At 46.5% G+C, this 26,431-nt stretch overlaps 1 protein-coding gene across 2 annotated transcripts in view; it reads left to right on the forward strand.

The window, feature by feature from the left end:
• Positions 1 to 26,431, forward strand: part of LOC106560230 (phospholipid phosphatase 3) — a 44,071-nt gene that overhangs the window by 13,908 nt on the left and 3,732 nt on the right. Inside the window, exons 2-6 of one of the 2 annotated variants that reach the window (XM_014122871.3) lie at positions 4,115 to 4,269; positions 8,305 to 8,397; positions 8,515 to 8,702; positions 8,875 to 8,932; positions 17,865 to 18,041. In XM_014122871.3, coding sequence (XP_013978346.2) covers positions 4,115 to 4,269; positions 8,305 to 8,397; positions 8,515 to 8,702; positions 8,875 to 8,932; positions 17,865 to 18,041 — 671 coding nt within the window. Of the gene's footprint in view, positions 1 to 4,114; positions 4,270 to 4,761; positions 4,920 to 8,304; positions 8,398 to 8,514; positions 8,703 to 8,874; positions 8,933 to 17,864; positions 18,042 to 26,431 lie in introns of both variants that reach the window. The other variant, XM_014122869.3, reaches the window with a different exon arrangement.

Raw genomic sequence — 26,431 nt, forward strand, 5'->3', positions numbered from 1 at the left:
GATTGGGAATCCCATAGGGCGGTGCACAATTGGCCCAACGTCAATTGTAAGAATTTGTTCTTAACTGACTTCCCTAGTTAAAGAAAGAAAGAAAGAAGGGAGGAGAGAAGATGTTCAAGTCATTGTTAGGCCTACAATATTTCAGGCTAGCACTGATCTCATGTGAGGTCACTCTCTGACCCCTGACCATTAATCCCTAACCTTGCAAAGTTCAATAGTTCCTCAGGGTCCACACATGGCTGAATGTCACACACAGTGTTCTATAGTGGAACTAGGGCTCAGCTAATGAACGTCATCAATTAGGACCAGATACAAAGTTCAGTTCCTCAGAAAGGTGTACGCCTCACTGTACATAGATTTTTCTATTTTAATTTTATTTTGTGTTATTGACTTTACGTTTGTTTATGTGTAACTCTATGTTGTTGTTTTTGTCGCACTGCTTTGCTTTCTCTTGGCCAGTTGTAAATGACAACTTGTTCTCAACTGGCCTACCTGGTTAAATAAAGGTGAAATAAAATAAAATAAAAAGGTGTCAGGTACCCTACTGAACTCTCCCTCCTATTCCCTCATTTTCCCTCCAGTTTCTCCAGCTTTTTCACAAAAGGCCTTGTCATGACCACACACACGCGCATGCGCACGCGCACGCGCACACGCACACGCACACGCACACGCACACACACACACACACACACACACACACACACACACACACACACACACACACACAGTTGCATGCACACTAATACTGAGCTGATCTACAGTATCTTCATGCGGAGGAGAGACAGAAAAGGAGGAGGAGGAGTGTAACTTTAATAGACTAGCAGGGCGAACAGGGTCAAACCCTTTAGCCCCCCCCCCCCTCCCTCCTTCCCTCTATCCTTGGCCCCTGTCCTTCTGTCTCCACGGTCAGGGTTGACCATGGTCTGTGTGACAGAGAGACAGAGAGGAAATCCTCTGTTTAGAACAGATCACAATGCCTATTCCTCTTCTCTACAACTCTGGCCATTCACCCCCATCCTCCCCTCCCTCCCCTAGTTTACATTTTAGTCATTGAGCAGTGAGCGGGGTATAGTTCTAATGCTGCCTGGGTCTAAAGCCATGTATTGTGCCACTAGAAGTTCAGAGAGGAATCCATCCTCTTGAGCGCAACCCCAAAATGAACTCCAAAGCCAATCAAACAGGCGCCCGGCGCTAATCCCTCTCATACATGCTCGCTCACGCACGCACACATACACACACACACACACACACAACAACTTGTGGTTGGCAGTAGTCCATATCGTAGTCAGTAGATTTAAAGCTGGATAATCGAAACATAAATCTGTATAAACAGCTTTTTTTTCTCAACACCCCTCTCTCCCGTCCCCTACTCTCTCTCTCTCTCTCTCTCTCTCTCTGACGAGTGTTCTGTGGTTTCTCTCTCAGTCTAGAGGAGACAAGTGCATAACAGAATCTGATAAGACTAATAGAAACCTTCCCCAGAGCAAAGACCACTCTGTTCCTAAAACCACCCACGTCCCTCTTCCCTCCGTTCTCTCCTCTGTCTTTCTCTCTCTCCTTCTCCTGTATCTCTGCTATTCCTGGTCGTCTGTGAATGGGACCCAGTGAAAGACCTTTTTACTGAGTCTTTATTTACTTCTTTCTTTTCAACTCTCTCTCTCTCTCTCTCTCAATTCAAAGGGGCTTTATAATATTAATATTATAAATGAACAGTTAACAAAAATATTAAGATTTCAAGTGTTATATTCTCAGCTAAGTGTTTTAGCAGTGTGCAAGAAGATAAACAGATAAGTAATGGTGGTATTTACAATGTTGTTTGTGCTCCACTGCTTTTCTCATTACAACAGGCCACAAATCCTGCGGCTGTGAAATATTGCTGCTGTGATTGCACATTGTGGTATTTCGCCTAACAGATATGGGAGTTTATCAATGTTGGATTTAAAAAAGATTCTGTGTGATCTCTAATGTGGTCTTACATTTGGCCGGAGGTTAGGAAGTGCAGCTCAGTTTCCACCTCATTTTGTGGACAGTGGGCACATACAGTATCCTGTCTTCATTTGAGAGCCAGGTCTGCCTATGGCGGCCTCTCTCAATAACAAGGCTATGCTCCCTGAGTCTGTACATAGTCAAGAATTTCCTTAATTTTGAGTCAGTCACAGTGGTCAAGTATTCTGCCACTGTGTACTCTCTGTTTAGCACCAGATAGCATTCCAATTTGCTGGTTGATTCTTTCCAGTGTCTCAAATAGTTATCTTTTTGCTTACTCATAATTTGGTTGGGTCTAATTATGTTGCTGGCTTGGGGCTATGTGTGGTCTGTTTGTGTTTGTGAACAGAGCCCTGGCATCTACTGGGCAGAGAGATGGGGAGGGGAGAGAGAGAGCGAGAGAATTCAGCAAGGACAGAGAGCCTTTTATAAACAGGCAGTCAAGGCAGAGAGGAGAGGGTCCGACATCAGAGAGGGTCCGCTGCCCCCCACCCTCACCCCTTCTGTTTTCTGTGTCACACTCTTGAGCTTCCCTGCTCTTTGAATGGTTTATGCCAGTTAGTGGAGGACAGTGTGTGTGTGTGTGTGTGTGTGTGTGTGTGTGTGTGTGTGTGTGTGTGTGTGTGTGTGTGTGTGTGTGTGTGTTGTGTGTGTGTGTGTGTGTGTGTGTGTGTGTGTGTGTGTGTGTGTGTTTCCCACGTGTGTTAAATCCATGACCTCCTTTCACTCCTTTTGATTAGTAAGTAAATCCCACCTCCCACCAAGGACCAGGCCAGTATGAAGAGAGAGAGAGAGATAGAGAGAGATAGAGAGAGGTGGTTCTGGTCCTTCAAATGGGCTTGGCTGTTTATCATACGGATCACTGGAAGTCTCACAGAGTGTGTGTATTGACAGTAAACTCAACAGTACATTAAAATAACTATGTACAAGTGTCAGAGAGACCCGTTTCAAGTCTCTCTCTCCAGCTCCAGCCATGGTTGGTGTGTGTTTGTACAGGTGTCTGCAGTGAACTCCCTGTCTACCGCCCTGGACCATTCAGATGGCTACAGAGAAAGAGAAGAGGGAGAGGGAGAGAAAGAAGGAGAAGGACGGAAAGAGAGAGCTGAGTGAGAGAGAAATTTGATGTAACAGAGAGGAGGAGAGGGAGAGAAAGAGGAAGAAGAGGGATAGAGAGATAATTGCACATTTTGTTCATTTTATTAACTATTCCATTTGCTTTGGCAATGTAAACATATGTTTCCCATGCCAGTAAAGCCCTTTGAATTGAGTAGAGTGGTTTCTGATTGATCACAGGACATCTGAGATGTGAGATAGCAAATGTTATGTCTGAGTGTTTGAGAGGTCTGAGCAATAGTCTCAAGCCACTGTCCCCCCCCCCCCCCCCCCCCTCACCTCCAACACACACACCTTTTTATTAGAAAAATGTTCCAGAGCGTTAAAAGCTTGAAAACTTTGCCATGTTATTGTTATTTTCCACAGGTTTTACAACCCTTCAGGGCTGACTGTAATCCTCCAGCTACAGTTAACAGGCCAGTGGTTCTACTGCTTTGATTTGGAGATATGGAATTATTTTCCCTGGCACTGGTGTGTGTGTGTGTGTGTGTGTGTGTGTGTGTGTGTGTGTGTGTGTGTGTGTGTGTGTGTGTGTGTGTGTGTGTGTGTGTGTGTGTGTGTGTGTGTGTGTGTGTGTGTGTGTGTGTGTGTGTGTGTGTGTGTGTGTGACATGGTTATGAGCCAGAACAGACTGACAGACTGAAACATACACACAACGCACGCGCGCAAACTCACACACATACACTATAACCGACAGAGTAGACTGCAACTCTACGTTTTCTAAATGAGCTAACTGTACTACAAGTTTAGTAGCACTCCTCTCCACTCCTCCTAATGGGATTAGTTCAATCCAAACACTGTAAATAGAATCAGCAGGAGGTTGTTGACAATGTAAACAAGGGGTTTAATGCCCTGATAACCACTATTAACCACACACGCCGTTTACCACGCCCAGGTAGACTAGGCTTCTCTCCACAGGTCACAGGTGAGTTAACTGTGTGTGTTGAGTGCTCATTTGCGTGTCTGAAAGTTGTCCTAGGTGTGTGTTGACCTGTGAATGTATGCATGTGTTCAGTCATGCTGCCCAGCCTTGCAATCCACCGCACCTCAGTGCATCCGTACCAGCGTGGATTCTACTGCAGCGACGTCAGTCTGCGTTACTCCTACAAGAGCTCCACCATCCCCTCCTCTGTCCTCACTGGTGTGGGGCTCACTCTGCCCAGTATGGCCGTAAGTCAGACCTACCATGGAGCTCTCTGCTTGGAGAAGGCTGGGAGGAGAGAGGGGGTAAGCCTGGAGGTCTAGAGGTCTGCATGGTCAACTGAGTCAGACAGAGTGACCATATTAGATGAAAGATTAAAACAGTGGGTTAGGGTTGGAGTTAACTGGGTGGTGATTCTGTGACTATCTCTGACCGTCACTCTTCTACACTCAGACAACCATGTTGGACCAACCTCCGTTTCTCTCTCCTCCTATGCTATCCCATGTTCCCGTGGTGAAACCCGCACGCCCCCTCTCTCAACCTCCTGTTTGTGTCCAAGTCACTGACCTACTGTCTTTGTCTCTTCCACTCTCTCCCCCTCTCTCTCTTCCAATCTCTCCCCCTCCCTCTCTCTCTTCCATGCTCTCTCCCTCTCTCTCTCCCTTCTCTCTATCACTCTTTCTCCCTCCCCCTCTCTCCCTTTGCCCCCACTCTCTCTCTATCTATCTCTCCCTGTGCAGCTGGCCTGCCCTTCCTGATAATAGAGACTAGCACCATACAGCCGTACCAGAGAGGTTTTTACTGTTCTGATGAGTCCATCCGGTACCCATATAAAAATGGAGACACTATCAGCGATGCTGTGCTCTGTGCTGCTGGCATTCTTATTGCCATCCTCTCTGTAAGTCTACCTCTGAGTATCTCTTCTAGTCCATCACTTCATACTCATCCCTTCCTGTCTACCTCTCTGAGTATCTCTTCTAGTCCCTCACTTCATACTCATCCCTTCCTGTCTACCTCTCTGAGTATCTCTTCTAGTCCCTCACTTCATACTCATCCTTTCCTGTCTACCTCTCTGAGTATCTCTTCTAATCCCTCACTTCATACTCTATACTCATCCCTTCCTGTCTCTGTTTGTGTGTGTGTGTGATTTTCATATGTTGTCTGCTCTGTGTGAAGTCATTTTCCATCGCCATAACAGCATTGACTCGCTCCACACTGAATATAGACCAATTTCCATTCTTCTGATGATCAAGGGAGGGTGTGTGTACATGTGTGCGTTTGTGTGTGTGTGTGTATGTGAACCACACACCTGGTTTGAGCTGTTGATGCGATACATTACATTACCTGTTGCCTGTTGCCTGCCCTCTAGGCTTGGTGCCCCAGTGCCCTTTCCCCACACACACACACACACACACACACACACACACACACACACACACACACACACACACACACACACACACACACACACACACACACACACACACACCAGACACACCCCAAGTGCTAGCCCCCTCTACTATATGAGACCCCAGGCTGTGCTCTGTTGGAGTCTATCCTGATGGTGGTACACTCTAGCTACCAGCTCAGCACTTCTGCTTTTTCAAACCAGGAGTATATGTGTGTGGGTATGTGTGTGTGTTCTCACAGCTCATGGTGTGGGCAAATTGGAGTGTTTTACACATCTGTATATCATTAGTGGTGTCTTCTGGGATTCTGGCACAGTCCCACTCTGACAGACACACACACACACACACACACACACACACACACACACACACACACACACACACACACACACACACACACACACACACACACACACACACACACACACTCCTCCCCTTCTCTCCCTGACAGACTCTGTCTACACTATGGGATGAGATAGGCAGTGTGGAGGGAGATGGAGAGAGAATAGATATAGGTATATATGGAGAATGTTAGAGGTGCAGTATATCTCTAGCAGGCTGACAGGAGGGCAAGTCAATATCTGAGGAGCAATATAGTGAGAGAGGAGAGGCAGAGAGAGGAGAGGGTGGGTGGGCGTTACATAGAGGGCTGTGTGTGGGCATTCAGAGTTCCAGGGGGTCCGCAATGAGATGGCGTACCACCGTGTCTCTTGGGAGGCTGTACCCCACCCCGCCCCCTGCTAGAAACGTTCAGCTCTAGTGTTACAACATCACTGCAGGACTCTGAGACAGTGTTAACCCACTACGCTAAGGCCAGAACTCTAGTGTTACAACATCACTGCAGGACTCTGAGACAGTGTTAACCCACTACGCTAAGGCCAGAACTCTAGTGTTACAACATCACTGCAGGACTCTGAGACAGTGTTAACCCACTACGCTAAGGCCAGAACTCTAGTGTTAAAACATCACTGCAGGACTCTGAGACAGTGTTAACCCACTACGCTAAGGCCAGAACTCTAGTGTTAAAACATCACTGCAGGACTCTGAGACAGTGTTAACCCACTACGCTAAGGCCAGAACTCTAGTGTTACAACATCACTGCAGGACTCTGAGACAGTGTTAACCCACTACACTATGCCAGAACTCTAGTGTTAAAACATCACTGCAGGACTCTGAGACAGTGTTAACCCACTACGCTAAGGCCAGAACTCTAGTGTTAAAACATCACTGCAGGACTCTGAGACAGTGTTAACCCACTACGCTAAGGCCAGAACTCTAGTGTTAAAACATCACTGCAGGACTCTGAGACAGTGTTAACCCACTACGCTAAGGCCAGAACTCTAGTGTTAAAACATCACTGCAGGACTCTGAGACAGTGTTAACCCACTACGCTAAGGCCAGAACTCTAGTGTTAAAACATCACTGCAGGACTCTGAGACAGTGTTAACCCACTACGCTATGCCAGAACTCTAGTGTTAAAACATCACTGCAGGACTCTGAGACAGTGTTAACCCACTACGCTAAGGCCAGAACTCTAGTGTTAAAACATCACTGCAGGACTCTGAGACAGTGTTAACCCACTACGCTAAGGCCAGAACTCTAGTGTTAAAACATCACTGCAGGACTCTGAGACAGTGTTAACCCACTACGCTATGCCAGAACTCTAGTGTTACAACATCACTGCAGGACTCTGAGACAGTGTTAACCCACTAAGCTAAGGCCAGAACTCTAGTGTTACAACATCACTGCAGGACTCTGAGACAGTGTTAACCCACTAAGCTAAGGCCAGAACTCTAGTGTTTGTCACGCCCTGACCATAGAGAGTCTTTTATTCTCTATGTTGGTTAGGTTGGGGTGTGACTAGGGTGGGTAATCTAGGTTGTTCTATTTCTATGTTGGCCTGGTATGGTTCCCAATCAGAGGCAGCTGTTTATTGTTGTCTCTGATTGGGGATCATATTTAGGCAGCCATTTCCCCACTGTGTTTTGTGGGATCTTGTTTTGTTTATGTGTAGTTGCCTGTGAGCACTCCATAGCTTCACGTGTTCATTTATAGTTTTTTTTTTTGAGTTTCACTTAATAAACATGTGGAACGCTACGTACGCTGCGCCTTGGTCCAGTTCTTATGACGATCGTGACAGTGTTACAACATCACTGCAGGACTCTGAGACAGTGTTAATCGCCTAACACTAACACCTAACACTAGTTCCTTATTCTGAAAATCACTCTGCTCTCGGTAGTTATGATGCACTAGCTACTACAAACCATGCTCGATCAGCTGAGCAAACTTGTTCCAGCCTAGTGCAAGCCATACGGTAGCTAGTTTGTCTGCTTGTTGTTTGTGAGTTATCAGACAGATCGGTGCCAGATCAGTACATACGGCCGTTGCGCTACATGACGTGTGACAATGTTAACCCAGAGCCATAGATAGAATCTCTGATATCTCTCTGTCTTTGTTAGAGGTGTCATCTGTCCATCTCATCCCCTCCTCCATCCTTCCATCAGCTCCTCTGTCATAACGCATCATTAAAGACATCATATCAGTCGTGCCCCAGGGAACGGCAGGCCATGCTCAATGTGTCCATCTCTCCATTATTCATTCATTATCCTCAATGTCTTTCTCTCCATCTTGTCTTCATCCTCCATGTTTTATCCCTGTCTTCACTTAATCAACATGTGCATGCTTAGTTACACATTGTCACTGTGTGTGTGTGCATGTGTTTGACCTAACTGCATGATAGTTGATAAAATCACTCATCAGAACCCGATCAAGAGTTTGTTTGTAATGTTCAATTCCTTTCACCTCTTCATCTCAAATCCTCCTCTCCTCTCCTCTCCTCTCCTCTCCTCTCCTCTCCTCTCCTCTCCTCTACAGATTGTTATAGGAGAGTGTTACAGGATTCACCATCTGAGGGAGGGATCTAGGTCTTTCATTGGGAACCCTTATGTCTCATCTCTCTACAAACAGGTGAGTACTAGTAGAGGTCTGGGTGGGTAGAGACTGGACAATAAATTATACATTTCAAGAATATTCTTGTTTTAATATGAAGGTTATATGGTACTAATGGTTGTAATGCATCTCTAGGTTGGAGTGTTTATATTTGGCTGTGCCATTAGTCAGTCGTTCACAGACATCGCCAAGGTGTCAGTGGGCAGGATGAGACCGCACTTCCTGGACGTGTGTAACCCTGACTGGTCAGCCATCAACTGTTCCCTCGGATACATCACCTCATACACCTGTAATGGCCCTGAGAGCAAAGTACAGGAAGCCAGGTCAGTACACATACCAAAACACGTATGCATGCACACAAACACGTGCACAGAGGCACACACACACATACAGACACGCACGCACCACACACCACACACCACACACACACACACACACACACACACACACACACACACACACACACAACTCATGTTTGCTTGTTTGTTTTACCAGGAAATCATTCTTCTCAGGACATGCCTCCTTCTCCATGTTTACTATGCTCTACCTGGCTGTGAGTAACACACATACATACACACACACATACATTAGACACGCACACTGTGGTACACAGAAACAATGGAGTGGTGCAGATGACAGAGGGCATCATGGGAAGTAGGTGTAGCCCTTTACACTCATATCTGTATACGGGTTGAAAATTGCAGATTTTGGCACTGACTTAATTGGAACACAGTGGCTGTATAGTAAAACATGACGTCAGACCTCAGGTTCTGCGCTTCACAGCTCTGTATGGGTTTGACTGGCTGTTCTGAACTTTAGCACTGGACGCGACAAGAAGTTTCCTCTATTCCTCTAGCATATTGGGCAGCTATAGCACATTGTGTTGTTGTCTGAGTGAGGGAAAAGCTGTAAGTTAAGAGGACTCAATGTATTTGTAAAGATGAGACGATGATTATAATAAATACTGCTTTGAGTCCAAATGTGCCCTTCACATTTCCATGTCATAAAACAAATTTCATATCAATGTTTATGATCACTATGTTTGATGTTCAGTAATGACATGGTTTCATTCCCTGGGTTGTTCTGAACAGAATGAGCCTATGTTTGTCTACTGTGAAGAAAATTTGTCACGGCAGAAACACCTGAATTCACTCATGACTCCTTTCTATTCGCCACAAAATTACGATCTGTTTCCCTGAATTGTCTTGTGAAAGCCTAACACTGTAATATTGTATTTTATAACTTAGCTAGTCATGTTAGCAATAGAACAAGCTTTGAAATGATGCCCTTCTGTCACGCTCTGACCTAGGAGAGCTGTGTTTTCTCTGTTTAGCTAGGCCAGGGTGTAATAGGTGGGTGGGCATTCTATGTTTTGTGTTCTATGTTTTGGCCGGGTATGGTTTCCAATCAGAGGCAGGTGTTTATAGTTGTCTCTGATTGGAAGCCATACTTAGGCAGCCTGTTTTTCCTTTGTTTTTTTGTGGGTAGTTGCTTTCTGTTTTGTTGTAAGTACCTGACGGAACTGTCAGCTGTCATTTTTGTTTATTTGTAAAGTGTTAATTTTTGGGCATTAAAATACAAGATGAACATATTCCACACTGCACCTTGGTCTACTCATTTTGATGCCTGTGACAGAACTACCCACCACAAGAAGACCAAGCAGCGTGCACTCTCCAGGAGGAGGAGCGGGACCAAGCAGTATGGCTCAGAGGAGTGGACCTGGGAGGAGATCCTAGATGGGGCAGGACCCTGGACAAGGCCTGGGGAGTATCGCCGTCCGCAATGGGAGATAGAGGCAGCGAAGGCGGAACGACGATACTGGGAGGAACGGCTAGGCAAGCAACAGGAGGCCGAGAGGCAGCGGCAAAAAAATGTTTTGGGGGGGCACACGGGTAGATTGGCTAAGGCGAGGTTAAGACCTGAGCCAACTCCTCGTGCTTACCGTGGGGAGCGAGTGACCGAGCAAGCACCGTGTTATGCGGTGATATGCACTGTGTTGCCAGTGCGTACTCACAGCCCGGTGCTAGAGTTGGCCGGCAGCCAGGGAGAAGTGCACCGGCTCAACGTATCTGGCCTCCAGTGCGTCTCTTCGGCCCAGGTTATCCTGCACCTGCTCTACGCACGGTACCCCTCATTCACCAGCACAGCCCAGTTCGTCCTGTACCAGCACTCCGCCCTTGCCGGGCTATAGTCAACATCGAGCCAGGACGGGTTGTGCCAGCCCTAAGCGCCAGACCTCCAGTGTGTCTCCAAGGCCCAGTGGACCCTGTGCCTGCTCCGCGCACTCTTCCTCCAGTGCGCCACCATAGCCCAGTACGTCCTGTGCCTGCTCCGCGCACTCTTCCTCCAGTACGCCTCCATAGCCCAGTATGGCCGGTGCCTGCTTTGAGCACGCGGTCCTCAGTGCGTCTCCCCAGTCTGGTGAGACCGGTTCCAGCTCCCTGTAGGAAGCCTCCAGTGATAATCAATGGTCGGAAGCCTCCAGTGATAATCAATGGTCCGAAGCCTCCAGTAATAATCCATGGCACGAAGCCAATAGTGATGATCCATGGCCCGGAGCCTGTAGGGATGATCCATGGCACAAAGCCTCCAGTGATGATCCATGGCCCGGAGCCTGTAGGGATGATCCATGGCACGAAGCCTCCAGTGATGATCCATGGCCCGGAGCCTGTAGGGATGATCCATGGCACAAAGCCTCCAGTGATAATCCATGGCCCGGAGCCTCCAGTGATGATCCATGGCACAAAGCCTCCAGTGATGATCCATGGCGCGGAACCAGCAGTGATGATCCATGGCTCGGAGCCTGCAGCGAAGGTCCCCAGTCCGGAACCTACAGAGACTCTCCTCAGCCCGGAGCCTCCAGCGACGCTCCCCAGTCCGGAGCCTCCAGCAACACTCCTCAGTCCAGAGCCTCCAGCGACGGTCTGCAGCCCTGAGTCTTCAGCAACGGTCTGCAGCCCCCGAGTCTTCAGCGACGGTCTGCAGCCCCGAGTCTTCAGCGGCGGTCTGCAGTTCAGAGCCTCCAGCGTTGATCCACGGTCTGGTTCCTCCGGCGACACAGAAGCGGGGGAATCAGCGGGCGGTGTGGGGGCTACGCCCCGAACCAGAGCTGCCGCCAATTATAGATGCCCACCCGGACCCTCCCCAATAGGTTCAGGTTTGCGGCCGGGAGTCCGCACCTTTGGGGGGGGGGGGGGGGTACTGTAACGCTCTGACCTAGGAGAGCTGTGTTTTCTCTGTTTAGCTAGGCCAGGGTGTGATAGGTGGGTGGGCATTCTATGTTTTGTGTTCTATGTTTTGGCCGGGTATGGTTTCCAATCAGAGGCAGGTGTTTATTGTTGTCTCTGATTGGAAGCCATACTTAGGCAGCCTGTTTTTCCTTTGATTTTTTGTTGGTAGTTGCTTTCTGTTTTGTTGTAAGTACCTGACGGCTGTCATTTTTGTTTATTTGTAAAGTGTTCATTTTTGGGCATTAAAATACAAGATGAACATATTCCACGCTGCACCTTGGTCTACTCATTTTGACACCTCCTGACCCAGCAATTTATAATGGACCGTTTGTGGATTGTGTAAACAACAACAGTAATTGTGTGATGCAGGGCTGTGTTCCAACCAAAACAACTACAAGTGTGCTTGTTCTAGTTCCTCAACGGAACAGCTAGGAGAGCAAAAAATAATAAAAAAGCACCTTATAATTGAAGACTCTTGAGTCATAAAAGTGCATAGAAATTGATTAGGAACTGTGTACACTTTGGAGAGGTGTGTGACCACTTGGAGACACCAGTTAGTCCTCTCACTTATCCTACCCCACATTATCCAGGAATATTCTTATCATCTTACTGAATGTATGAAGAGTTTTTTTCAGATTTCGTTATCAACAAATGCAGCAAAAAGTACAGTAGATGTAAAATTGCTACCATGGTTATGCATTTCATATTCCTTCTGTAAAAAAATTTAAACATTTCAATTTAGCCCTATCCATGTAGGCCAATTCCCACGAGTGTAAAGGGTTAATGAGCTTCAGGATTCATCTGCCTGATGAAAAAGATCTTTGTTCCCCTCTATCCCCTCATCATCCCGACTCCCCCACTAACCCCTCCTCCTTCCCTCCCTCCTTCCTGCTCATAGTTTAATCAGACATTCTGAAGAGTTCTTTTCTTTCCGCCTCTCCCTAGAGGGATGGATGGATGTACTCCACCTGTTTTCCTCTTAACAGCTGAACACACTTCCTCTGTCCTTCTCTCTCTCCTTCTCTCTCCTCTCTTTCTCTCTCTCTCCCTATCTCCACCTGTTGTGGTCTATTGGTCTGTCTTCGTACCCCAGCGGGCCTCCACGCTTCCAACACACTAATTACATACACTGACCCCCCAGCTCCCCCCCTCTCTTTCTTTGTCTCTACCTCCCCTCTTTATCCCCCCATCTCCTCTTCCACTCTATTAAGTCTGCAGATATTTCCACAACTATGCTCAGTGTTTTGGGCTTGGAAAGGCTGAGCTTGGCTGAGCTGGGTTGTCAAGCTTTTGGGTGTGTACTGTTGGCCTATGCTTCCTAGAGTATTGTGCGGTATTTTGTGGTGAGTACTGGGTATTTCCCTGCCTCTCTCTGACAGCCTCTGTTAGAATGGTGAGAGGGAGTCTAAAAGAGAGGAGGGATGGAAGAAGAGAGGTGTGCCTCCAGACCGCAGGCTTGACATTCAAACCACAAACACGTTTTCTGGGAGGTGGATCTAGTGGTGAAGTCACAGAGAGAGCAAGAAGAGAGCGAGGAGATAAGAGCCAACTTTCCTAGGGAATATAAACTGACCAGGCAGTTTGTACAGTATTCACACAGACAGTGACACACACATTCACACAAACAGCGACACACACATCAGCACACAGCCCAGGGATCCTTTTTTTTTTTATAATTGAGGGCTAGTAAACAACAATATTACAGACATTCTGTTGTGGTGTGGAATGATGGCAGGACATCTCTTTATCTCTCTCTATTTCCTAGTTGTGTTTTATATCTGTCCCAGAGTGATTAAGTTAGTCAGAGAAAGCAGTCTCTCTTCTTGAGTAGAATTCTTCTGTAAGAAACCACTAAACTGTGGCTTCATGTCTTCTCAGTCAGTCATGGAGTTTAGAAAAAATCTTTAGTGGTTTTTTTATAGTAGTTTTTCTCAGGGCAGAAACACAATAGTCTTCTGATGGATGAGTGTTAGTGAGACATTCCTCAGTCTGTGGTAAGAACATTTCTCTCGTGCAGTGCTACTGGCTGTAGTGTGAGTAAGACCAGGACTGGCACTACAGCCAGTAGCTCTCCAGGACCAGGACTGGCACTACAGCCAGCAGCTCTCCAGGACCAGGACTGGCACTACAGCCAGCAGCTCTCCAGGACCAGGACTGGAACTACAGCCAGTAGCTCTCCAGGACCAGGACTGGAACTACAGCCAGCAGCTCTCCAGGACCAGGACTGGAACTACAGCCAGCAGCTCTCCAGGACCAGGACTGGAACTACAGCCAGAGCTCTCCAGGACCAGGACTGGAACTACAGCCAGCAGCTCTATAGGACCAGGACTGGAACTACAGCCAGTAGCTCTATAGGACCAGGACTGGAACAACAGCCAGCAGCTCTATAGGACCAGGACTGGAACTACAGCCAGCAGCTCTCCAGGACCAGGACTGGAACTACAGCCAGTAGCTCTATAGGACCAGGACTAGAACTACAGCCAGTAGCTCTATAGGACCAGGACTAGAACTACAGCCAGTAGCTCTATAGGACCAGGACTAGAACTACAGCCAGCAGCTCTATAGGACCAGGACTGGAACAACAGCCCGTAGCTCTATAGGACCAGGACTAGAACAGCAGCCAGCAGCTCTCCAGGACCATGACTGGAACTACAGCCAGCAGCTCTCCAGGACCAGGACTGGAACTACAGCCAGCAGCTCTATAGGACCCGGACTGGAACAACAGCCCGTAGCTCTATAGGACCAGGACTGGAACTACAGCCAGCAGCTCTATAGGACCAGGACTGGAACAACAGCCCGTAGCTCTATAGGACCAGGACTAGAACAACAGCCAGCAGCTCTCCAGGACCAGGACTGGAACCACAGCCAGCAGCTCTCCAGGACCAGGACTGGAACAACAGCCAGTAGCTCTATAGGACCAGGACTAGAACAACAGCCAGTAGCTCTCCAGGACCAGGACTAGAACAACAGCCAGCAGCTCTCCAGGACCAGGACCAGGACTAGAACAACAGCCAGTAGCTCTCCAGGACCAGAACTACAGCCAGTAGCTCTATAGGACCAGGACCAGAACTACAGCCAGTAGCTCTATAGGACCAGGACTGGAACTACAGCCAGCAGCTCTATAGGACCAGGACTGGAACTACAGCCAGTAGCTCTATAGGACCAGGACTGGAACTACAGCCAGCAGCTCTATAGGACCAGGACTGGAACTACAGCCAGTAGCTCTATAGGACCAGGACTGGAACTACAGCCAGTAGCTCTATAGGACCAGGACTGGAACTACAGCCAGTAGCTCTATAGGACCAGGACTGGAACTACAGCCAGCAGCTCTATAGGACCAGGACTGGAACTACAGCCAGTAGCTCTATAGGACCAGGACTAGAACTACAGCCAGTAGCTCTATAGGACCAGGACTAGAACAACAGCCAGTAGCTCTATAGGACCAGGACTGTAACTACAGCCAGCAGCTCTCCAGGACTAGAACTACAGCCAGCAGCTCTATAGGACCAGGACTGGAACAACAGCCAATAGCTCTATAGGACCAGGACTGGAACTACAGCCAGTAGCTCTATAGGACCAGGACTAGAACAACAGCCAGTAGCTCTATAGGACCAGGACTGTAACTACAGCCAGCAGCTCTCCAGGACCAAGACTGGAACTACAGCCAGTAGCTCTATAGGACCAGGACTGGAACTACAGCCAGCAGCTCTCCAGGACCAGAACTGGAACTACAGCCAGTAGCTCAATACCTTTTCCCTCCTTCACCTTACCCTCCCCCCGAACTATAAACATCCCTGAGAGAAAGAGAAAGAGTGTGGGAGAGATGGGAGAGAGGGATGGGAGGGTACCTTCCTCTCCTTCCTCGAGGACAACAATGATGAGCAACAATGATGATGAGCTTGTCTTCCAGGAAGAGCCAGTCAGCCTACTCCATACCTCCGCTGGGAATTTTACAGCCTTATGGGGAGGAGGGGGGTTTGACTGGGCTATTGTTAGGTCAGCTAATTAGGACTTGGTGAGAGTGGAACTTGGTGAGAGTAGAATTAAAAAACAAACCCGATTAGAATTAAAAAACAAGCCAGATTTTGATAAACTCCCATATCTACTGGGTGAAATACCACAGTGTGCCATCACAGCAGCAAGATTTGTGACCTGTTGCCACAAGAAAAGGTCAACCAGTGAAGAACAAACACTATTGTAAATACAACCCATATTTATGCTTATTTATTTTCCCTTTTGTACTTTAACCATTTGTACATCATTACAACACTGTATATATACATAATATGACATTTGTAATGTCTTTATTCTTTTGGAACTTCTGTGAGTGTAATGTTTACTGTTAATCTTTTATTGTTTATTTCACTTTTGTATATTATCTACCTCACTTGCTTTGGCAATGTTAACATATGTTTCCCATGCCAATAAAGCCCCTTGAATTGAATTGAATTGAGTGGAGAGGTGAGAGAGGGGGTGAGGAAGGGAGTGAGAGAGACCTTGCCGGAGACTGCCCCACCCAGTCTCTGGCCATATGAAGCAGGAAGTACAGGTCTGAGTCTGAGGGGAGATGAAGAAACACAGGAAGTCCAAGGGTCCAGGCCTGAACTCACTTTGTGTGTGTGTGTGTGTGTGTGTGTGTGTGTGTGTGTGTGTGTGTGTGTGTGTGTGTGTGTGTGTGTGTGTGTGTGTGTGTGTGTGTGTGTGTGTGTGTGTGTGTGTGTGGTGTGTGTGTGTGTGTGTGTGTGATTGAGAATGGCCTTGGCCGTTTGCATTCCTGTTTTGGTTGTGCTTTGGTGTAAAATATAACCCAGCTAAGCTGACTGAGTCAGAGGGCACATCCGCTTGTCTGCTGTTTATTCTAATGGGGGGAGAGAGTTCACTCTGAACGGGTGTTGAACATGGACCGGAGTGCGTGTGCGTTTCTGTTGGGTTTAGTCAGTGGTCATGGGTTTTTTTACAGCTGAAGGAGGAACATTTATCAGAACACAGTCTGGTCTGTGTGATCAGGACAAGAATAATACACACAGAATAATACACACTCACACATTTAAAGGTGTTTGTAACATGGAGCGAGAAGGGGAAGGGGAGAAGAGAAGAGAAGAGAAGAGAGGGGAGGAGAGAAGTGGAGAAGGGAAGAGATGAGAGTAGAGGAGAAGAGATGCGTGTAGAGGGGAAGAGAGAAGATGAGAGTAGAGTAGAGGATAAGAGATGAGAGTAGAGGAGAAGAGATGAGAGTAGAGGAGAAGAGATGGGTGGAGAAGAGAAGAGAGGGGAGGAGAAGGGAAGAGAGTAGAGGAGAAGAGATGGGTGGAGAAGAGAAGAGAGGGGAGGAGAAGGGAAGAGAGTAGAGGAGAAGAGATGGGTGGAGAAGAGAAGAGAGGGGAGGAGAAGGGAAGAGAGTAGAGGAGAAGAGATGAGAGTAGAGGAGAAGAGATGGGTGGAGAAGAGAAGAGATGGGTGGAGAAGGGAAGAGAGTAGAGGAGAAGAGATGAGAGTAGAGGAGAAGAGATGGGTGGAGAAGAGAAGAGAGGGGAGGAGAAGGGAAGAGAGTAGAGGAGAAGAGATGGGTGGAGAAGAGAAGAGATGGGTGGAGAAGGGAAGAGAGTAGAGGAGAAGAGATGAGAGTAGAGGAGAAGAGATGGGTGGAGAAGAGAAGAGAGGGGAGGAGAAGGGAAGAGAGTAGAGGAGAAGAGATGGGTGGAGAAGAGAAGAGAGTAGAGGAGAAGAGATGAGAGTAGAGGAGAAGAGATGGGTGGAGAAGAGAAGAGAGGGGAGGAGAAGGGAAGAGAGTAGAGGAGAAGAGATGGGTGGAGAAGAGAAGAGAGGGGAGGAGAAGGGAAGAGAGTAGAGGAGAAGAGATGAGAGTAGAGGAGAAGAGATGGGTGGAGAAGAGAAGAGAGGGGAGGAGAAGGGAAGAGAGTAGAGGAGAAGAGATGGGTGGAGAAGAGAGTGGAGGAGAAGGGAAGAGAGTAGAGGAGAAGAGAGGAGAGGAGAGAACACAGTCCCTGTCATCTGTCATACTACTTCCTAAAGACACTCATCTCAGTAATATACCACAATATAGTTCACACTTATTCACTTTTACAAAATCATTTCTCCTGATGGTATACAGATATACATATCAGCTTCAGATGTTTACTATAAATCTGTCTGTGTAAGATCAAACGCCTACTGCTCAATGTCTTTCTGTGGTCATGCATTAAAATAATAATCCCTTTTTCTCTCTCTTTCAACCTCTTTCCATCCCTCCATCAGTTTTATCTCCAGTCCAGGTTCACCTGGCGAGGTGCCCGTTTGCTCCGCCCCCTCCTCCAGTTCACGCTGCTGATGATGGCATTCTACACCGGCCTATCACGCGTCTCCGACCACAAGCACCACCCCACAGACGTACTGGCCGGCTTTGTACAGGGCGCCCTGGTGGCCTACTGCATAGTGAGTACACACACACACACACACACACACACACACACACACACACACACACACACACACACACACACACACAGAGTGTACAAAACATTAAGAACACCTTCCTAATATTGAGTTGCAACCCTCCCCCCTTTTTCCCTCAGAACAGCTTTAATTTGTCAGGGCATAGACTTTACAAGGTGTCGAAAGCGTTTCAAATGGATGCTGGCCCATGTTGACTCCAATGCTTCCCACAGTGTCAAGTTGGCTAGATGTCCTTTGGGTGGTAGACCATTCTTGATACACACGAGAAACTGTTGAGAGTTAAAAACCAAGCAGTATTGCAGTTATATATATATATATATATATACAGTGCCATTGGAAAGTGTTCTGACCCCTTGACTTTTTTCACATTTTGTTACGTTACAGCCTTATTCTAAAATTGATTAATTAAATAAAAATCATCATCAATCTACACACAATACCACATAATGACAAAACGACAACAGGTTTTTAGATGTTTTTGCTAATTTATTAAAAATAAAAAACAGAAATACCTTATTTACATAAATATTCAGACCCTTTGATCTGAGACTCGATATTGAGCTCAGGTGCATCATCCTTGAGATGTTTCTACAACTTGATTGGAGTCCCCCTGAAGTAAATTCAATTGATTGGACATGATTTGGAAAGGCACACACTTGTCTATATAAGATCCCACAGTTGATAGTGCATGTCAGAGTAAAAACAAAGCCATGAGTTCAAAGTAATTGTCCGTAGAGCTCCGAGACAGGACTGTGTTGAGGGGGAGATCTGGGGAAGATCTGGGGAAGGGTACCAAAACATTTCTGCAGCATTGAAGGTCCCCAAGAACACAGTGGCCTCCATCATTCTTACATGGAAGAAGTTTGCAACCACCAAGACTCTCCCTAGATTTGGCTGCTCAGCCAAACTGAGCAATCGGGAGAGAAGGACCTTGGTCAGGGAGGTGACCAAGATCCCAATGGTCACTCTGACAGAGCTCCAGAGATCCTCTGTGGAGATGGGAGAACCTTCCAGAAGGACAACCATCTCTGCAGCACTCAACCAATGGAAGCCACTCCTCAGTAAAAGGCACATGACGGCCCGCTTGGAGTTTGCCAAAAAGGCACCTAGACTCTCAGACCATGAGAAACAAGATTCTCTGGTCTGATGAAACCAAGATTGAATTATTTGGCCTGAATGCCAAGCGTTAAGTCTGGAGGAAACCTGGCACCATCCCTATGGTGAAGCATGGTGGTGGCAGCATCATGCTGTGTGGATGTTTTTCAGTGGCAGGGACTGGGAGACTAGTCAGGATCGAGGCAAAGATGAACGAGGGCAAAGTACAGAGAGATTCTTGATGAAAACCTGCTCCAGAGCGCTCAGGACCTCAGACTGGGGTCATCTTCATCTTCCAACAGGACGACAACCCTAAGCACACAGCCAAGACAACGCAGGAGTGGCTTTGGGACAAGTCTCTGAATATCCTTGAGTGGCCCAGCCAGAGCCCGGATTTGAACCCAATCGAACATCTCTGGAGAGACCTGAAAATAGCTGTGCAGCAACCGTCCCCATCCAACTTGACAGAGCTAGAGAGGATCTTCAGAGAAGAATGGGAGAAACTCCCCAAAATACAGGTTGGCCAACTTGTAGTGTCATACCCAAGAAGACTCAAAACTGTAATTGCTGCCAAAGGTGCTTCAACAAAGTACCTAGGGTCTGAATAATGTGATATTTCTGTTTTAATTTTTAAATAATTTAGCAAACATTTCTAAAACTTTGTAATTATAGGGTATTGTGTGTAGCTTGCTGAGGGAAAAAAACAATTTAATACATTTTCAAATAAGCTGTAAGCTAAGAAAATGTGACTCACCACCTGGTTTCGGTCTTATGTAGCAAAATTTGAAATTTCGTTTTTTACATTGGATAAAAGTAGAGACTCAGAGCTACAAAATGGTATATCATACACTGCATTTTTGAGTAACAAAAGGAAAGTAATTCTGCTTTGAAAGTTGATAAACTTGTAAACTCACTTTTGTGAAAATGGCCTTTGAATGTTTTGGTATATATTGAAGAACTCTTCTTTGTCTACACCCATTCAGCATCGTTCACACCTTCTTAAGCTTTAGCAAATCAAATCAAATCAAATGTATTTATATAGCCCTTCGTACATCAGCTGATATCTCAAAGTGCTGTACAGAAACCCAGCCTAAAACCCCAAACAGCAAGCAATGCATGTGAAAGAAGCACGGTGGCTAGGAAAAACTCCCTAGGAAAAACTCCCTAGAAAGGCCAAAAACCTAGGAAGAAACCTAGAGAGGAACCAGGCTATGAGGGGTGGCCAGTCCTCTTCTGGCTGTGCAGGGTGGATATTATAACAGAACATGGTCAAGATGTTAAAATGTTCATAAATGACCAGCATGGTCAAATAATAATAATCATAGTAGTTGTCGAGGATGCAACAAGCACGTCCGGTGAACAGGTCAGGGTTCCATAGCCGCAGGCAGAACAGTTGAAACTGGAGCAGCAGCACGGCCAGGTGGACTGGGGACAGCAAGGAGTCATCATACCAGGTAGTCCTGAGGCATGGTCCTAGGGCTCAGGTCCTCCGAGAGAAAGACAGAAAGACAGAAAGAGAGAATTAGAGAGAGCATATTTAAATTCACACAGGACACCGGATAAGACAAGAGAAATACTCCAGATGTAACAGACTGACCCTAGCCCCCCGACACATAAACTACTGCAGCATAAATACTGGAGGCTGAGACAGGAGGGATCAGAAGACACTGTGGCCCCATCCGATGATACCCCCGGACAGGGCCAAACAGGCAGGATATAACCCCACCCACTTTGCCAAAGCACAGCCCCTACACCACTAGAGGTATGTCTCCAACCACCAACTTACCGTCCTAAGACAAGGCCGAGTATAGCCCACAACGATCTCCGCCATGGCACAACCCAAGGGGGGGCGCCAACCCAGACAGGAAGACCACGTCAGTGACTCAACCCACTCAAGTGACGCACCCCTCCCATGGACGGCATGGAAGAACACCAGTAAGCCAGTGACTCAGCCCCTGTAAAAGGGTTAGAGGCAGAGAATCCCAGTGGAAAGAGGGGAACCGGCAAGGCAGAGACAGCAAGGGCGGTTCGTTGCTCCAGCCTTTCCGTTCACCTTCACACTCCTGGGCCAGACTATACTTAATCATAGGACCTACTGAAGAGATAAGTCTTCAGTAAAGACTTAAAGGTTGAGACTGAGTCTGTGTCTCTCACATTGGTAGGCAGACCATTCCATAAAAATGGAGCTCTATAGGAGAAAGCCCTACCTCCAGCCGTTTGCTTAGAAATTCTAGGGACAATTAGGAGGCCTGCGTCTTGTGACCGTAGCGTACGTGTAGGTATGTACGGCAGGACCAAATCGGAAAGATAGGTAGGAGCAAGCCCATGTAATGCTTTGTAGGTTATCAGTAAAACCTTGAAATCAGCCCTTGCCTTAACAGGAAGCCAGTGTAGGGAGGCTAGCACTGGAGTAATATGATCCAATTTTTTGGTTCTAGTCAGGATTCTAGCAGCCGTATTTAGCACTAACTGAAGTTTGTTTAGTGCTTTATCCGGGTAGCCGTAAAGTAGAGCATTGCAGTAGTCCAGCCTAGAAGTAACAAAAGCATGGATTAATTTTCCTGCGTCATTTTTGGACATAAAGTTTCTGATTTTTGCAATGTTACGTAGATGGAAAAAAGCTGTCCTTGAAACAGTCTTGATATGTTCTTCAAAAGAGAGATCAGGGTCCAGAGTAACGCCGAGGTCCTTCACAGTTTTATTTGAGACGACTGTACAAGCATCCAGATTAATTGTCAGCTGTGTGTCGTCCGCATAGCAGTGAAATTTAACATTATGTTTAGCCCCACCCATCTCATTTTGGCTCTCTGAGCGTTCAGAGCGCACAGTTGACGCTCTGGCCAATGTTTTGTTTACCTCTGAATTACATGAAAACAGCCTTACCAGCTCTGCTGGCAACAATTTCATTACACTTTTTTGCTGACATTTACTGACACCAGCCATATTCAACGGGTGTTGTACACTTTATCTTAATACAATGAACCTAACTAGCTAAACAATGTATTAGATCACACATGTCACGTTAGCTAACGAGCCAGCCAGCTAACGTTATCTAGTTAAACAACAATGAACATAGTGTCAAATCATGTCATTACTACCCTGCATGAATCTGCTGGGAGCTAACCAACCAGGTTCAATGTTAGCTATCTAACATTAGGCTCTAACTTGCAAAGCAAACGGTTCTGGGATACAAGTAATAACGTCATACACGTAACGTTAGCTAGGGAGCCAGCCAGCTAACGTTAGATAGCTAGCTAACAGTACACTTTAGGTTGACTGAAACCACTTTCTGTCAAAATGAGAAACGTGTAAGATCTGAAAATGTAGCTAGCTAACGTTAGACTATCTTACCTGTATACATCAACATGCATGATGGATGAGTCTCCCTGTCATGGATGCCATGCCATGGTTGCCCTTAGTTTGAAGATGTAATCTGTAAACAGGTGTTTTCTCCATCTATTTAGCTATCATACTCTAATACCACTGATTTCAAAACTCGATCCTCCAGAAAGTGGAGATCAACACTTCTGCAGCTCCACTACACGATAATAATCCAAATAACTTCACAGATCTTCATTGTAAAGGGTTTATTAAACACTGTTTTCCATGATTGTTCAATGAACCATAAACAATTAATGAACATGCATCTGTGGAACGGTCACTAAGACACTAACAGCTTACAGACGGTAGGCAATTAAGGTCACAGTTATGAAAACTTAGGACACTAAAGAGGCCTTTCTACTGACTCTGAAAACACCAAAAGAAAGATGCCCTGGGTCCCTGCTCATCTGCGTGAACATGCCTTAGGCATGCTGCAAGGAGGCATGAGGACTGCAGATGTGGCCAGGGCAATAAATTGCAATATCCGTACTGTGAGACGCCTAAGACAGCGCAACAGGGAGACAGGACAGACAGCTGATCGTTCTCGCAGTGGCAGACCACGTGTAACAACACCTGCACAGGATCGGTACATCCGAACATCACACCTGCGGGACAGGTACAGGATGGCAACAACAACTGCCCGAGTTACACCAGGAACGCACAATCCCTCCATCAGTGCTCAGACTGTCCGCAATAGGCTGAGAGAGGCTGGACTGAGGGCTTGTAGGCCTGTTGTAAGGCAGGTCCTCACCAGACATCACCGGCAACAACGTCGCCGATGGGCACAAACACACCGTCGCTGGATTAGACACGACTGGCAAAAAGTGCTTATCACTGACGAGTCGCGGTTTTGTCTCACCTTGGGTGATGGTCGGATTCGCATTTATCGTCGTAGGAATGAGCGTTACACCGAGGCCTGTACTCTGGAGCGGGATCGATTTGGAGGTGGAGAGTCCGTCATGGTCTGGGGCGGAGTGTCACAGCATCATCGGACAGAGCTTGTTGTCATTGCAGGCAATCTCAAAGCTGTGCGTTACAGGGAAGACATCCTCGCTCATGTGGTACCCTTCCTGCAGGCTCATCCTGACATGACCCTCCAGCATGACAATGCCACCAGCCATACTGCTCGTTCTGTGCGTGATTTCCTGCAAGACAGGAATGTCAGTGTTCTGTCATGGCCAGCGAAGATCCCGGATCTCAATCCCATTGAGCACGTCTGGGACCTGTTGGATCGGAGGGTGAGGGCTAGGGCCATTCCCCCCAGAAATGTCCGGGAACTTGCAGGTGCCTTGGTGGAAGAGTGGGGTAACATCTCACAGCAAGAACTGGCAAATCTGGTGCAGTCCATGAGGAGGAGATGCACTGCAGTACTTAATGCAGCTGGTGGCCACACCAGATACTGACTGTTACTTTTGATTTTGACCCCCCCTTTGTTCAGGGACACATTATTCAATTTCTGTTAGTCACATGTCTGTGGAACTTGTTCAGTTTATGTCTCAGTTGTTAAATCTTGTTATGTTCATACAAATATTTACACATGTTAACCTCTATGGGCTAGGTGGGACGCAAGCGTCCCACCCGTGGTGCACTCCATCAACAGCAGGTGCATTTCAAGAGCGGCAAATTTGAATCCAAATAAATGTCAAAATTCAAATTTTTCAAACATACAACTATTTTACACCCTTTGAAAGATAAACATCTCCTTAATCTAACCACGTTTTACGATTTCAAAAAGGTTTTACGGCGAAAGCATAAATTTAGAGTATGTTAGGACAGTACATTTACAAGAGTTGTGTGTAATGTTGTGCCAATTCAAAGACAGGCGTCACCAAAACCATAAATCAGCTAAAATTATGCACTAACCTTTTACAATCTCCAACAGATGACACTCCTAGGACATTGTGTTAGACAATGCATGCATTTTTAGTTCTATCAAGTTCATATTTATATCCAAAAACAGCGTTTTACTGTGGCGTTGATGTTCAGGAAATCGTTTCCCTCCAATAACCGGCATTCAAGTCAGCACCACAAATTAAATAATTAAAATTAGAAAACATTGGTAAAATATTATATTGTCATTTAAAGAATTATAGATTTACATCTCTTGAACGCAATCAACTTGCCAGATTTAAAAATAACCTTACTGGGAAATCACACTTTGCAATAATCTGAGCACTGCGCCCAGAAAAATACGCGTTGCGATACAGACTAGCCGCCATGTTGGGGAGATCTAAAATCGAAAACACTATGTAAATAATCCATTACCTTTGATTCTCTTCATCAGATGTCACTTCCAGGTATCACAGGTCCATAACGAATGTAGTTTTGTTCAAAAAAGCTCATCATTTATGTCCAAAAATCTCCGTCTTGTTAGCACATGATCTAAGCCCGCCGGACTTCACTTCATGAACGAGGGGTAAAAATATATTTACGTTCGTTCAAACATGTCAAACGTTGTATAGCATAAATCATTAGGGCCTTTTTTAACCAGAACATGAATAATATTCAAGGTGGACGAATGCATTCTCTTTTATAACGTATTGGAACGAGGGTACCCAACATGAACTCGCGCGCCAGGTGTCTAATGGGCCATCATCGTTCCATGGCTCTTGTTCGGTCAGATCTCCCTCCAGAAGACTCAAAACACTTTGTAAAGGCTGGTGACATCTAGTGGAAGCAATAGGAAGTGCCAAAATATTCCTCAGCCCCTGTGTTTTTCAATGGCATAGGTTTAAAGGTAATACAACACATCAGGTATCCACTTCCTGTCAGAAAATGTCTCAGGGTTTTGCCTGCCAAATGAGTTCTGTTATACTCACAGACACCATTCAAACAGTTTTAGAAACTTTAGGGTGTTTTCTATCCATATATAATAAGTATATGCATATTCTAGTTACTGGGTAGGATTAGTAACCAGATTAAATCGGGTAATTTTTTTTATCCAGACGTGCAAATACTGCCCCCTAGCCCCAACAGGTTAAGTTTGCTGAAAATAAACGCAGTTGACAGTGAGAGGACGTTTCTTTTTTTGTTGAGTTTATATGGATGAGCAATGACAGAGCGGCATAGGCAAGATGCAATAGATGGTATAAAATGCAGTATATACATGTGAGATGGGTAATGCAAGATATGTTAACATTATTAAAGTGCCATTATTAAAGTGACTAGTGATCCATTTATTAAAGTGGCCAATGATTTCAAGTCTGTATGTAAGCAGCAGCCTCTCTGTGTTAGTGATGGCTGTTTAACAGTCTGATGGCCTTGAGATAGAAGCTGTTTTTCAGTCTCTCGGTTCCAGCTTTGATGCACCTGTACTGACCTCACCTTCTGGATGATAGCGAGGTGAACATGCAGTGGCTCGGGTGGTTGTTGTCCTTGATGATCTTTTTGGCCTTCCTGTGACATCGGGTGCTGTAGGTGTCCTGGAGGGCAGGTAGTTTGTGTGGGGCACTGTGTTCTCTGTACACCAGTAGCCAGAGGTCGAGCCGTGCCTGTTAGGTTTAGGCACACTCACCTACTTCCTGCCATATCACGATGTAATGTCCTGTCTGACTCAGTGTATTCATGAGTCACATTGTGTGACAGAGGACTCTAAATATGACTGGTAGTGTTCTTAAAAACTATAGTATGATGGCAATCTCTGTAGGGAAAATACATACCTGTCCCAGGCTGTACTCAGTGATGGAGGGATCTGATGAAGGGAGGACTTCCCTGAGACAGTATCCCCCCTTTAAATGTTCCACTGGCATGTTTACAGTAGGGCCACATTAAGGAGCGCACAGTCCTCCCTCCCCTGGTGTCTGTTGCTGAGTCTGCATTTCTTACACAATATGCTGGGAGGTGGTGTGTTTGTGTGCGTGCGTGCTTGTGTGTGAGTGTGTGCACAGGAAGCC

The sequence above is a fragment of the Salmo salar genome, chromosome 10 (assembly GCF_965601325.2).
Source record: "Salmo salar chromosome 10, fSalSal1, whole genome shotgun sequence".
In the NCBI taxonomy this organism is placed as follows: Eukaryota; Metazoa; Chordata; class Actinopteri; order Salmoniformes; family Salmonidae; genus Salmo; species Salmo salar.